This window comes from Tachypleus tridentatus, chromosome 1 (genome assembly GCF_004210375.1).
Source record: "Tachypleus tridentatus isolate NWPU-2018 chromosome 1, ASM421037v1, whole genome shotgun sequence".
Classification (NCBI taxonomy): domain Eukaryota; kingdom Metazoa; phylum Arthropoda; class Merostomata; order Xiphosura; family Limulidae; genus Tachypleus; species Tachypleus tridentatus.
In genome coordinates, this window is record NC_134825.1 from 5,354,259 (window position 1) to 5,370,125 (window position 15,867).

The 15,867-nt window shown below is 35.8% G+C and overlaps 1 protein-coding gene across 25 annotated transcripts in view; it reads right to left on the minus strand.

The window, feature by feature from the left end:
• Positions 1 to 9,730, minus strand: part of LOC143234129 (uncharacterized) — a 45,365-nt gene extending 35,635 nt beyond the window's left edge. For 5 of the 25 annotated variants that reach the window (XR_013018742.1, XR_013018732.1, XR_013018709.1 and 2 more), the window contains exons 1-2: positions 9,395 to 9,723; positions 7,411 to 7,542 (exon numbers count right to left, since the gene is read on the minus strand). Coding sequence is in view for 3 of the 25 variants with exons in the window: in XM_076471493.1 (XP_076327608.1) it covers positions 7,411 to 7,459 (49 nt within the window). In the remaining 22 variants the exon portion in view is untranslated. Of the gene's footprint in view, positions 1 to 7,410; positions 7,543 to 9,394 lie in introns of all 25 variants that reach the window. The other 20 variants (XR_013018647.1, XM_076471341.1, XM_076471706.1 and 17 more) reach the window with 13 other exon arrangements.
• Between the last annotated feature and the right edge of the window lie 6,137 nt (positions 9,731 to 15,867).

The following is a 15,867-nucleotide window of genomic DNA, read 5'->3' on the forward strand; positions in this document are numbered from 1 at the left end:
AAAACAAAATAAGTTGAATTTTTGAATTAAAAACAAATAGCATTAAATCCAATTTTATATCTAATCTACAGTGGAAAGAGAAAAACTACAGCAACACAAGTTGTAAAGGACTTTCTGTAGCATAACTGTAATTATCATAACTCGCCAGGATGACTAACGGGTAGTTCAAACAGCAGCGTTTAGACACCTGAAGTTGGCCTTTCCAGTCCTGGTTTCAACTTACTTAACATTACGGCTGTTTTTAGAAAGTAAAACAATACAAGTTTTAAAAGGCTTGTAGCAAAATTTTAATTATTATAACTTGCTAGGATGACTAACGGGTAGTTCAAACAGCAGACTAAGACACCTGAAGTTGGCCTTTCCAGTCTTGGTTGAGTCATTTGATGATACGGCCATTTTCTAATTTCAAATCCAACTAGATAGATGTACTTTGATTCTTAAAAGAACATTGAAAAAAGTCTAATATATAAATTAAAAAAAACAACTTAAAAAATAGCATTAAAAAGATTAATGGCCTATAAAACACAAAAAACATTTCTAAAGTGGACAGTGTTACCATCACCAATAACAGTCTAATGTTACAGATAAATCTTGGGACAAAACATTTAAAATAGTACCATTGTTGAATCATAATAATGGCAAGACAGTAAAATGTGAGCTATTATGACTTGAGTGTCACACAGACAACACATTGGTGTGTCAGTCTCAGAAAAAGAAAACGACAAGTTAAAAAACTGAGGCCAATGTTTAGTCTAGTTAGAACAGCTTCTTCTTTCCGATCCTTACGGAAGCAAGATGGCTAAAGTCCAATAAAAGATTTTATTTGGAAAAGCTCGTTTTCACTTTGCTTACTCCAAGTTGGCTGTCAACTGGCATGGAGCTGGGCCTTGAATACAGGACTATAGTCCATGTATGGAACAGGCACAGCAGTGATAGTGCCAGAACAGAGATTTAGCTGTGGTGTTGCTGAGCCCTTTCCCTCAAATACCAACGTAGCCTGGTATCCAGAAAAAAACTGGATAAAAGTAGATGTTAAAGAGAAATAGGCCAGTTGGTTTTGAATATCAGTGAGAACAGGGTGAGAGTGAACATAAAATTCCAGGACCAGTATAGAACTAAGCAAGTCAGTATAAATACTACAATTTGAGTACTGCTTAGCTTCTATGTGATCCAGGGCAAAATAAATGGTGTACATTTCAGCAGTGAACACAAACTGTAGATGAGATTCTGTGTGCAACCACTGAACCACAACAAACCATGGCAGAGTTCAGAGTCACCTGATTTCGAACCATCTATATAAATAGGAATGGAAAGATGGTTCAAAAGATGTTCAGCAAATAACAGACAGTATTTCCAATCAGGAGTATCTGCTTTTCTCAGACGACTTAAAGAAAGGCCACATTTGGGGACTGTAATAAGCTATGGTGGGATGGGCTGACCAGTGAATACAGCAATGTCATCCAAGGACAGACCCAATTCATCCAACTGCACCTGGACACAAAGGCCAAAAGGAACAATGGCAGATGGTCTGTTCTGAAAAAGCACGGCCAACCGTAGGAAGGAAAACACAACCCAAGTGGGATGCTTTGGTAAGGAACAAAGTTTGAAAGCATACAGTAAAGACAGCTGCAAATGGCAGAGGTATAAAGGAGGTTTATGAGACTCTCTGTATAAGCTCTGAACTGGAAAAGTGCAGAAGGCTCCAGTGTAGAGCCAAAGCCCCTGATAATAAACAGGGTCCAGCAGCTTCAAGGCCAAGGTCCCAGCAGAGCCATAGCTAAGTTTTGATCAAATAAGAGCATGTAATATCTTTAGCATAGAACATCAATCCACTCCCCAAGTGGTGAAAAAGAGGACATGGAGGATATTCAGTGTTCTTGTACATTTGACCCGTAACTACTCAATGTGGGGTATAAAGGTCAGCTTATGGTCAAAGATAAGCCCCAAGAACTTCATCTCAGGGACCACAGGTAGCACGACTTCATTGATACAGAGTTCAGAATCAGGATGAATACCTCATTGGTGGCAAAAGTGCAGGCAAATGGTTTTAGAGAGAGAAAAGTTAAAACTGTTTGCTGTGGTTCACTTCTGTACCTGCCACTCAATATACCTCATGTTCAACAACTGACGAGATGTGAAAGTCATTGACATGGAGCCCGTTTGCAACAGTAAGAGGGAGTTGTTCAGTAATGGCATTAATCTTTATACTGAAAAGTGTGACACTCAGAACACAGCCTTGAGGAACTCCAAGTTCCTGTAGAAAAGAACGGGAAAGTGTCAAACCCACATGAACTTGGAATCTCCTCTCAATTAGAAATTTTTAATAAAAATGGGCAAATAGCCACATAACCCATATATATATATAAAGGTCTTGCAAAATGTCATACCTCAATGTTGTATCACAAGCCTTTTCAATGTCAAAGAATATTGATACAAGATGTTGTCATTTGAGAAAGGCTTCTCTGATTGATGTTTGAAGTCGAATCAGGTAGTCCACGGTAGAGTGCTCTCATTGGAACCCACACTGGGTGGTTTGATTTGAGGAACCAAACAAGACGAGCATTAACCATCCTCTTTAAGGTCTTACAGAGACAGCTCGTCAAAGCAACTGAACAGTAGTTTGAAAAAATCTTGAGATCTCTCCCAGGCTTAAAGAAAGGTAGGACAATAGCCTGGTGCAAGGCATGTCACTTCTGTACACAGAAAACTGCCAAAAGGTGACTATATCAGCAGGTTTCAGAAATGTTTCCTGTAAAGACAGATATACAGGATGGTAGGAAGCAAGCAGTTTTGGTGTCATCCACATTACAACATAAACCTCGACAGTTCCATTGTATCAAGGTGGCCATTTTTATTTACATGTAGGCGAACTGGGTGGAAAATCCTGTTTATGACCATGCCTTTTTTTTCCTTACTGTCCTTATTTGAGGGAGGTCTATCAATCTCCATGGATCCTGCCCTGGGTCAATTAGGCAGGTCTTTGCTGTTGGAAGGGGATTCCAGTGACTGAGAAGCACAGAGAGATCTGTCTGCATTTCCACTGTAGTTGTGGAATGAAGTGCAGCAGCATACATCCGAAATGAAGTGGTGGACAGCAACTTTCAAGCCTCAGGATAAATAATGTTATGAATTGTTTTCAAATGCTGCACCTCTTCTTCCAGCCATTTACGGCATGAATGAAATTAGGACAAGTGAGAGCCATTGCAATTGATGTAATGAGGGTCCTTCTCACACTCGTAGTCATCATGGTCCTTATTATCACAACAAGCACACGTCAAGGAACCATGACATGATGTCCTTGAGTGACCGAACCGCTGACACTGGAAACATCGGAGAGAGTTTAGAATGTATGGCTGTATCCTGCAATTAAGTAACCTGCCTTGATGGTGGCAGGTGTGAACGTGGTGATGTAAATGCCTGAATGAGGATATTGGTCGGCATTGTAATTCCATTTGTGCGAGTGGAGATACGCCTCACTGCAGAAACTCCTGAGTGGAGAAACCAGCGAGAATCTATGACTCGGGTATGTTCTTCAAATCCCTCTCAACAGTGACTCCTCATGATGAATTCAAAGTAGTAAGTCCCTCTGGTCTCTTCTGAATGAAAAAAGGAAACATTTGCCCTAAAGGTTTGTCTGAATGAGAATGTAGGATAAGAAAATGAGGTACAACAGGTGTTACAGATGTTGAAGATTGCTGCTTAGAACCTTCAAGCCGTGGTTGTTTACCTATGGACTGTTTTTTCACTATTTCATTTAAGTTTTTATTTGGAGGATCCATAATAATAAAGGGAAATTTTGATGCTCAATGATCCCACCCACCATGGAGCCCTGCTAGGGGATGCATTACAATGTCAAACAAGGACACTGCAGCAATGCCAGGGTTTCTTGAGCATTATACCCAAACATCAGCATCAGATACAATGTCCACAACACCTGCTGAAAACATCCAACACTGGTACTTGGGTGACCCTAGCCCAAGTGGACCAGCTGACTGACCGAAGGGGGTCAACTCAAAGGCTGCCTGTCTACAGGAATTCAATGCCAAAGTGGTGTGTTAAGGTTGGACCCCTCAACCACCAGGATCCTTTCCTCCCATTGATGGATCACCATGCATGGCAAACACATGGGTGGATATTTAGATCCAAGAGGAGGTAAACTGAAAGAACAAAACCTTCCCTAGGAGGTCCCTTCACCACGTACAGGAATCCATACCAAGGGGCTGTTGTAAGGATCAAAGTTTTGAAGCATACAGTAAAGACAGTTGTAAATGGCAGATGTGGGGGAGATTCATGAGACTGTGTACAAACTGTGGAATGGAGAAGTGCAAAAAGCCCCTATAAAGAACCATATACCAAAGATCCACAGTAAAGTTTCAATCAAACAAGGGCACAAAAGACCTTTAGCATAAAACACTGAGACTCCCCAAGAGGTGGGAGGAGAGAGAATGTTCAGCTCCCTTGTACAGTTGACGTGTAGGTGCTTGATGAGTGGAATTAAAGTCAGCTTATGATCAACTATAAACCACAAGAACTTTGCCTTGGGGACCACAGAAAATTTCACCAAAACAGAATGGGAATGAATGTCCTGTTAATGGCAGATCATGTAAATGATTTTAGAGAAAGAAGAGATAAAACCACAGTCTATAGCTACTGCTTAATAAATGTCATGCTCAACGAATGACACAATATGTCGAAGTTGTCAACATAGAGTCCATTTGCAACTGTAGGAGGGAGTTGTTCACTAATAGCATTAATCTTTAGACTAAAAAATGTGACATTCAAGACACAGCCCGAAGGAACTCCAAGGTCCTGTGGGAAAGAATGTGAAAGTGTCAAACCCATAGATACTAGAAATCATCAGTCCATTAAAATATGTTTGATAAAAATGAGTACATGGCCACACAATAAACATGAAGCCTTGTAAAATGCCATACTTCCTTGTCATATTGTATGCTTTCTCAAGGTAAAAAAATATGGAAACAAGATGTTGTTGCTTGAGAGAGGCTTCCCTGATTAATACTTCAAGTTGAATCAGGTGAAGTGCTGTCGTCAAAATCCACATTGGGTGGGTGAGAGCAGGTTATTTGTTCTAAGGTACCAAACAAGATGAGCATTAACTATCCTCTCTATGATCATACTGAGACAGCTCATCAAAGCAACTGTACAGTAGTTTGAAGGAATCTTGGGAACCTTCCAAAGCTTATTAGAAAATGAGAGAACAATAGCTGGCACCAAATATTAAGTATTCTTCTGCTAGGTCCGGTTAAGAACAATCAGAAGAATAGCAACAGACGCAGGAGAAAGATAGCACAGCATCTCGTAGTGAATATCATCAGGTCTAACCGATGTGCTGTCAGACCAATGAAGAGCAAGCTTGAGTTCCATCAGCATAAGTGGGTGATTATAGCCATAAAGATGATCAGCCTGAAAGGAAAGAGGTGGCTATTCTGTCCGAGTCTTGATGGCTAAGAAGATGGGAATGAAGAAGAAGTCCTGATGCATGAGAACAGTCTGTGCAGAGTGCATTGGTGATGCTCCGAGCATCAGCAACTTCCTGGTGATCGGAGAGCAAGGTCATATGGGAACAGCAGTATACTGCCCACTGACCTTCTGAATCTTGTCCCATATGACTTTGGAACTGGTGGTAGAAGAGATGCTAGTTGTTTATCTAATCCAAGATTCCTTCTGGCTTTGATATCTTACTTGTGAAACATGTGCACAGGCTTACTGAAAAGCAAAGCAGATTAAAAGTGTGGGATACCTTTTATAGGTATCTCATGTCTGTTTCTGAGTTTTCCATGCCATATTGCAGGCAGAATTCCACCATGGATGAGGGTACCATAGAAAATGTGTCTAGGTTTTAGGAATACATTAAACAGTTGCCAAGACAATAGTCAATCAGTCACTGTTGCCATCCAGTCATCTATCAATGGCTTAGAAACGATGGCAGGATCAAGTTCCAAGAAGGTAATGAAAGAAGGCCAGTTGGCCTGGTCCAGCTTTTATCACAGCATGTAGGTAGGTGGCATCAACCATTTATTGTAAGACACATAGGAAGATAAGAATCAATCAAATCCTTAATGTTACCTAGATTGAAACAAAAACCTCAACATTTACACTGTAGTCATTTTTATTTAGGTGGAGGAGAATTGGGTAGAGAACCATTCTGATTTTGACCACATTTTTTCTTTATTGGAAGGATGTCTATCAATCTCCATGGATCCTCCCCTGGGTCGAGTTGGCAGGTCTTTGTCTGTAGATGAAGATTCCAGTGATTGATGGTGTGAACAAATAGTTATTCTGTATCTTGGGGCCAGAGAAGAAGATGGAATGGAGTGCATCAGTTATGTCCAAGATGAAGTGAGGGAAAATTTCTGAGCCTCCAGGTGAGATACTGTTCACAGTTTGCAAACATTGGACCTTTCTTCATGTACTTAGAGCAAGATCAAGAGTAAGAAGGGTGTGAACCATTATGGTGGTTGCAAAGACCACATCATGATGTCTTCGAGTGACAGAACCACTGACACTAGAAACATCTGCGAGAGTTGGGAATGTACGGCCATATCTTACACTTCAGATAACCTGCTTTGACTGTGGCAGGTGGACGTGGTGATGTAAATGTCAAAATCAGAAAATTAGTAAGCAGCATAATTTCATTTTTGTGAGTGGAAAAACAGCACACCTCAGAAATGCTTTGGTTGGAAAATCCAGCAAGGATGTCCAATTTGGAAATGTTCTTCAAGTCCCTCTGAACAATAATTCGTCTTGAGGAATTCAGGGCAGCACAGAAAGTAACCTCGATAGATATATCTCCAATGCTCTTCATATTGAGGAGTTTAATGTGTTGTGATGAAAATATTTCCATGTCTCCAGAGCACAAGTTTCTTACTGACTTGGAAGCCCCTCTACTTCCTTTTGAATAAAAAAGGGAAACATCTACCCTACAGGAATTCAAGGCCAAAGTGGCATATTTGGGTTGGGCCCCTCAACCACCAGGATCCTTTCCTCCCCTTCATGGGTCATCACGCACAACAAACACATGGATGGATGTTCAGATCCTAGAGGAGATAAGCTGAAATTACAGAAACTTCTCTGGGAAATCCTCTCACCAGGTACAGGAATCCACCTCAAGAGGAATACACAGTGACCTGGTAATCATAACACTTTTCTCAGAAGAACCATGGTTATTATGCTTTACAAGTTCTATATCAAAGAACCATCTCATGTTCTTCACCCACAAGTTAAATGGTACAAACACTTAAATTTTAGTTTTTGGTGGGTTGAAACTTTAATCTACACAGACAGTTCGACACATGCATGGCGAGAAAAATGTTAGACCAAACAGTGTCAACAATCATACATAATATGTGTATAACCTTTTGTACAACTTTATTTAACAAATAAGCTTACCAAGTGGTGAGTAATTCACTGTATTATTAGTTCCACAGATTTCTGGCATGTCTATCTGCAACTCAATGAGTTGTAGCTCAAAAGTTTCCCAACAGTTTTGTTTTTTTTCAGAATAAAGATTCAAACTTCCTTCTGAATAGTATTGATGATTTTGTTAAATTTTAAGTAATTTAATTAACAATTAAAGAAGAACAAGTAAGTTAATAGAATAGTTTTTATCTAGAAAAGCCACTCAAGTACACAAAACTAGCAAAACACTAACTTCACTTTCACCGAACATTTTTAAATAACTCAAACATCACGTCTTATCAACCCACAAAAAACAACAGTAACTCAGTTTCTAGCTTTTCTATTATTAAACCAACTGCTCTCAAAATATTAATGTTCAGACACTGTCCAAACCACAAACAAACTTCTGACATCTAACTAGGTCCCCTTTAATTTTGAACTGGAAATGTATCATATATGCTCATTAAGATGAGAATATTTTAAACTGCTAACACAATTCTTCTGTCTTGTCCTTTATAGAAAAGTGTAAGATATTCCAAGTCTTTCTTGATACATTAATTATGTCATGAATAACTTCTCTATTTCAATGAGACTCGTTTTACAATATTTAGAAATTGCAGAAAATAAAATTATGCCTGATCAGTTTCTATAAAGTCACAATAACTTTTGTAGTTCTCAAACAGAATTATGTAATAACTTCTAACAAATCTTACTTATGAACAACAGATAAACTTAAAATAGTTTTATGACTACCCCATTCTACATCATCAATTGGGAACCTCATTGTTACCAGGGGTTTCAAACCTTAACTATAAATGGGATAGTTTCAGAAAAATATACAAGTCTGTCCTACACATAAAATTAATGTAACTAAAGAATTGGCATTTCAAATTCGTTTGTGAATTGAAAATGTCAGTCTGACCTGTAGAGCAATATAATACTCATACAAAAAATAAAAATTCTTTTGTCCATTGTACAGTTGGAAAACAATACTATAACCTTAAGAGCCTCAGAATGTTAGTAGAATTTTTATCCATGTCCCATTATCTGTTATTTATTATCCTCTATCAAGAACTGTTTCTGAATCAGCAGTGTATGGTAAACATGAATAACTGAAATCAAATATCTATCATGCTGAATGTCACTTCATAAAAAAAGTCACAACATGCATACTGACATTCCACCTGTGCATATCAGGTTAACAACAACAAACATTATAATTTTTTTCCACAACACTACTATTTGCACTTTTCAATATTAAAACTTCTTTCACACACTACTTATTGCTATTGTACATACTAAGTATTCTCAGTGGAATCAGCTCTTCTATACATCATCCCATTATTTAACTAAAAGTATTAATTTCTAAACTGTTTACATTCAAAAGCAATATTACTAAAGCAACATATAACAGTACAAGGCCCCATTACACAAATTCTCAATCTGTAAAAATACCTTTTATTAATATGAAATGCTTCTTACTAGTAAGGCAAATAAAACCAGTTTTAATCGTTTTACCTATACCATAAATTCAACAAATCCTGATGCATCATTCTATCATAGATATTTTAAAAGTCACAATATACTTTACCAAGTTAAATGTAATTATAAAAAATATCCCAAGCAGGTAAGGTAAGAATGGCTTTCAATATAAAGTGCAACTTTTAAGATGATTTATCACAATATTTAAAATTAAATACCTAGCTAAGCACTAGTTTATATAATTAAATTCAAATACAAGACTAAAAACTACTGCAATAACTTTAATTTTTTCAGAAAAATTCAGTTGCAACTTAAATCTATGAAAGTTTAATAGTCCTAACAGTGACATAGTATCTAATTATTATAAGTTAAATACATACATAAAATCACGTTACTCGTAATATGATAACTTTATTTCGACTTTTAATTGTTTATAATATACTGAATAGTACAGAAACTTCTGCTACTGTATAATATTATACTAGTTACTTACAGTTACTCAAGTTATCGCAGATTTAAACGAAAATTACAATCATTTGAAAAAATGTATTTAGTCTCATACTACATTAATTTTTCACTTGAAAATAACATATATGAATTGCATAACATTACAATCTTCCACGAGTAACAAATTTTATAATTTAACCTCAACACAAAATTTGGATTTAAACAACCTCCAATTCACTCTTCAATTAAATTTCAAAGCACAGTTCAATCCTACTGTTAAGCCTAAATTAAGTATTTATCAAAATTCGCATAAGCATGAGTCTAAGGTTAAAGAGTTTATAGAAGAACGCGGTTTTTAGTATATGACGTAAAAATTGCTAGAAATTATCACTAGGTGATCACTTTGTTAATTAAAACACAATAATAAGAATGTTACAAAACTTGTCTTTAATTAGTAATGGCATATCTCTTACTAAAAAACAGTGTAAAAAAATTCAATTGACAACAATTTATAATAAAAACTGATTCAACAAATCAAGAAACGACCGACACCAAAATGTATCATAACTTAGAATAATTTTGTAAACTTCAAATTGATATATTCAATGTGTTTTACAGTTTTTTTAGCTTGAACAATTTAAGTATCAAAAGTTTCCACTTATATTTCATTCATTTATTATGACAAGCCTTTACTATTTCTTCTTTGAGCGAAGGTTCCTCCTCAAATTGTTTTGTGAAGTATTTCTTGTGTGATATCAATTTAATAAAACAACAAAGAACAAGAAGAACAATAAGTCTGTGTTTTTTTTTTAATTTCGCGCAAAGCTATTCGAGGGCCATATGTGCTAGCCGTCCCTAATTTAGCAGTGCAGGACTAGAGGGAAGGCAGCTAGTCATCACCACCCACCGTCAACTCTTGGGCTACTCTTTTACCAACGAATAGTGGGATTGACCGTTATATTATAACGCCCCCACGGCTGAAAGGGCGAGCATGTTTGGTGCGACCGGAATTTGAACCCGTGACCCTCGGATTACGAGTCGAACGCCGTAACACACTTGGCCATGCCGGGCCAAAACAATAAAAATACTATTATCATAACTTTTTTGGTGTTACGTCTTGGCATTATTTTGCGGTGTTTCTTATGTAGTAACAATTTAAACAAAGAACAAGTAACAAAAAACATGATTTATGGCTTCTGTTAGTAAATAAATGATTCAGCTTACGAAACAAAGAAATCATTAATTTTCTTCTGGGACTTCAAACCACAAGTGTGAATTAATTTTTTGTACACTAGATGTTGCAGCTCAGGAGAAGCCTTTGTTCAGTAGCAGAATTCATCTGTTGAGCCGAACAAGGTGACAAACAAAATTTTATATTCAAAATTTTTATATTTTTATATTCTCTTTTGTATTCAAAATGCTAGTTTATACGCATTGTAGTTAAATTTTGTTTGTTAATTTCCAGCAAAGTTTCTGCAAGGTAAAAATGACAAAGCACAAGATTTTTTGTAGCGTTGAGATGGATTTGAATATTAGTGACAATCTAAATAAATATAGTAGCATTATCTGTTGTTCGCACACTGTAAAGGATTTACCGTTACACGTTTATTTTAGTACCTACCTTTATTTCATTATAATTTTCTATTTTGCCTATGACGTATATTGTTGGCTATATACCGCACAAGTCGCAACTGTTCTCGAAATTTGTAGAAGATTCTTGAGAGTAAAAATCAACAACATTTGTTTTACGAAAACGCTAGCGTGTTTTAAAACATTGTGATTCATATAAAAGTAGACAGACAATAGAATATTTATTATTGGTCAGCTACAGTCAGTGTATTATGGGCCTCGTAAGCTACAATTGTGATTAACGCTTATTAACCGCTTTGGTTTGTTTTGAATTTCGCACAAAGCTACTCGAGGGCTATCTGTACCAGCCGTCCCTAATTTTAGCAGTGTAAGACTAGAGGGAAGGCAGCTAGTCATCACCACCCACCGCCAACTCTTGGGCGACTCTTTTACCAACGAATAGTGGGATTGACCGCACATTATAACGCCCCCACGACTGGGAGGGCGAGCATATTTGGCGCGACGGGGATGTGAACCCGTGACCCTCAGATTACGAGTTGCACGCCTTATTAATCGGAAAACTACAGAATTCGACTAAGAACGTTTATAGATTTCGAACATTACAAACCATTCAACTTCAATGAATAACCTAGGATGTTAGTATTTCTACGAGGACACTAGATATTGTCGTCGGTGAATAAGGGGTTTAAACTGTATGTGGGACAAGACGATGAACCTGACGATGACCGAAGAAGGTCGAAACGTTGTTCGCTCTTCTATGTAAAATATTTTCTCAACCCAAACGAGCTGTTTTTGCATATAAATGTATGTGGGACAGTTTTAGAAAAAAAATTATAAGTCCGTTTTACTAGCTGGCCGTCAAAAGAAGTGTACAGTTGTATGAACAAATAATTAATTTGCTCTCCGTGAACATCGATGAAAGGTTCAGTTCTAGACAAATAGAAGACTCAGTATAATGTGCACTTTTGAAAAACTTTCATATAAACCATGATTTTGTAATAACCATTATTATAAATTATATTGTTTTTTCTTTGTATATTAAAATTTATTTGCATTAAAAATAAAATTGTATGTATCAATCTTGTTGGCAAATATCATACATTTTATACAAATTAATATATAATTAACTTCTAAATTCAGATATCAGGTTATTTGAAATAGTAATACGTTAATATGCGTAACAAAATAAATTGGAAACACTTCCGAAATAAATAATACTTAACACCATGTAACTGTTTTACCCAGTGCTGATGGATCTTCACCAAGTTTGCGGTTTCACATTTTGTATTTTGTAGTTTTTATGGCTGTTTTAGTTTTACAAAAAATATAAGGTAAGCAACTTTTTCATTAATCACGAATTTCTGTCTAGCGGACGGAACTGTAACTAATAACCGGAGAAAATGCAAGGAAATATAAGGTTCAACAACAACAGTGTGTAAATAACATTTAAATGTTATGGTTTAAACGTACAAAATTATTGATATATTGGAAAACGAATGTGTCTAAAGATTATTACAAAACGTGTTTCTTCACATTTTTCTTAATGAAGTTGAAAATCAGACGTGTGTAGAGAGGAAGAATTTCAAGTGTATCTTTTGTCCCTTACAAGTCATTTCCAATAACAGTTTTGTTCAATATAACAACAGATAAGTTAGGTCAGATGATGGAAAACGAAAGATTGTATGAATGCATTTTATACGTTCAGTATAATACGTTAAGAAAATATATACGTATTAAAAGTCAGTAAGGACAACAATGCAAAAACTAAGTCCTGAACATTTTTAAAGGAAAAAATTGATACTGCTTGTGGATACAGGAATATTTATATGTATAAATAAACACTTTCAAAGGATGATTTTTGTTCCTTTTTTAATAATTCATTCTGAAAACTTAAAATGCCATAAAGTGCATTCTGTACGTATGAAATCTTGAAGATAATCTAGATAAGATAAAACGAAAATACAGCGTGTATCTAATTAATGGTAAAATATAATGCATAAAATATCTAAAATTTGACAAAACGATCTAAACACCGAAGACAACCACAATCAGAAATTCGTTAATGGAAATATATTTATTGCAACAAAAAATACAAAAAAAAAACGTTCAATGTCCATGTAAGTATGTCAGTGAACGGCCATAGACAACAGAATTATTGCTCATGTTGAAGTCAGTGATCAGTCTTAAACAACAGAAAAAACAATTTATTTTAATATACGAAATAATTAAACAATATTAACTCATAAAAAAATCTTAAAGACATAACATTTACTGAATAATGTTAGATTACTTCTTCTTGTGGTTTCAGTTAAGTTTTTGAAGGATTCTGTGGAAACATCTGACTTCAGATATCTTTTACTTTTTGTCCTGAATGTAAAGAAATGAATTTACAGTAATTTCCGATTTGAGTTATAAAACGGTTTCACAAACGTATAGATGAATAAGAATGCAAATTTTGTGTAAAATGATCAAACTATTTAATATAACGGCTACAATAATTTCTTCAATGTTTATTTTCTTGTTTATTTGAACTTCATAATTGTTTTATTTCACTATTTGAACGGTTTACCTCCGTTCTTAACAATCGCGCAAATGCTATCAATGATTGTGCCCAGCTTATACGAAATAGTATATCAGAGTTGTTTTAACACAATACAAAATATATAGAACATTAATATATAGATACTTACTTTTGGCACATCAATTTATTTATAGGAAAGTGTGAGTGGTCAGTCTTTCATAACCACAAACTACTGTTATGTCCAACAAGACGTAAGTGTTTATAATGTTATAAGAATAAATGTTCAAGAATTTAGTATAACATAAAAATACAATATCCTATAACTCTAGGGTGGATCTTCCTTCTCCAGGATCAAATTGGCCTTTTTTAACGAAACTTAAAATTATGGTAGAAATTTAGGTTGTTTTTAGAAACCAGGGGTGAGATCCTGTAATCCTTCTTTGCCCTACACATGGATGTGTAAGTCCTATCTTGGGTTTTCAGGGAAATATAGGAATATAATCTAAAAACAAAACAAACGGCGTCTGGTGGTCCTTCAAGGGCCATTTTTGTTTGTTTATTTGTTTAAAATTAAGCATAAAGCTACACAATGGGCTATCTGTGACCTGCCCATCAGCGGCAGACATACAACTGTACAGCTGGTGGTGGTGGTGGTGGGGGGCATGGTCTCTTTTAACCAGGTCGTTGCATATATTTTATTGAAACTTACTTCTAAATGGTTAAATCCTTAAAAGCATTGAAAAATTAATGAGTAATTAGGTTTGTATCAGTCCTTGAAACATACACACACATTTTCCCTCGGTGGACTCAACAGATAGTCCAATGTGGCTTTGCTAAGTGGAAACACACGCACAGTCCTTAATCAAAGCGACCTTGTGGGACTTGCATGCACCTATTATCGCTGACGTTTCTTAAAATATTTTTCATTGGTTATTTTTAAACCTAGATTTTGATTGACTTTGTGAAATGGACGGCCTCAAAATCCTTGTCAAACCGAGAACAAACGCTCGGATCGACTCGTCTGTTTCTATCGAAAACAATGACGATTGTATGGATTAGTTGTTCAGAGAGTCAGATAAAGAAGCCACAGTTCATTATATAAAAATTAAAGTGCATGTTTTCTTTTCAGACATGATTATTACGTCATTCCACAAACTTAGTTCTTCTGTTAGTTCACTGTTTAGGTTCTTAGTTGTTCAGGACAGTAACGATCACCCATTTCTCCATACTCTTCACTGTCTGGCTAGTGCAAGTAGATTTTTGTATATGTTAAAGACATCTGCTAAACAGACACCTAGAAACATTAAAATATCTGTACATGGGATCCCATTCGTTAATGGAAAATACTTTAACGTGTTTTATTTGTAAATAATAATGTGCTGTAAATATGTATCTCAGGACGGCTGATACGGATTAACGTTAACCTGATGATGACCTAAGAAGGTCGAAACGTTGTTCTCTTTTGGTAAAATACCCACACCAGTCGTCCTGAGATACTTCGTTACTTCAAATGGGTTTCTCCTCATCACGAATTATTCTGTGTTGTTTCTCATTACATATAAAATATTTTACTATAAATTGTATTGGTGAATTATATCTTGAAACTGAATAAAATAGTAATATTAATTTTGTTAAAGACAAATTAATAAGTGGGAATGTAGCGGAATATCCTCAATACATTCGACGTGAAGCAGCAGTTATCTGTCTTAAACTCGTTTAATAATATGTATATTGTTTTAATAATTAAATTAACATGAAAGAAAAATGGAAACCTTTTTAACGTATTATTTAATTTGTATCCAGTGTTTACACACTGAATATAATAATATTTTTAACGTTTGGCAGTGTGAAACAGCTTCTGTATGTTGTTAACGTTTGACAGTGTGAAACAGCTTCTGTATGTTGTTAACGTTTAGCAGTGTGAAACAGCTTCTATATGTTGTTAACGTTTGGCAGTGTGAAACAGCTTCTGTATGTTGTTAACGTTTGGCAGTGTGAAACAGCTTCTGTATGTTGTTAACGTTTGGCGGTGTTAAACAGCTTCTGTATGTTGTTAACGTTTGACAGTGTGAAACAGCTTCTGTATGTTGTTAACGTTTGGCAGTGTGAAACAGCTTCTGTATGTTGTTAACGTTTGGCGGTGTGAAACAGCTTCTGTATGTTGTTAACGTTTGGCGGTGTTAAACAGCTTCTGTATGTTGTTAACGTTTGGCAGTGTGAAACAGCTTTTGTATGTTGTTAACGTTTGGCAGTGTGAAACAGCTTCTGTATGTTGTTAACGTTTGGCAGTGTGAAACAGCTTTTGTATGTTGTTAACGTTTGGCAGTGTGAAACAGCTTCTGTATGTTGTTAACGTTTGGCAGTGTGAAACAGTTTCTGTATGTTGTTGATGACAGTGTGAAACAGCT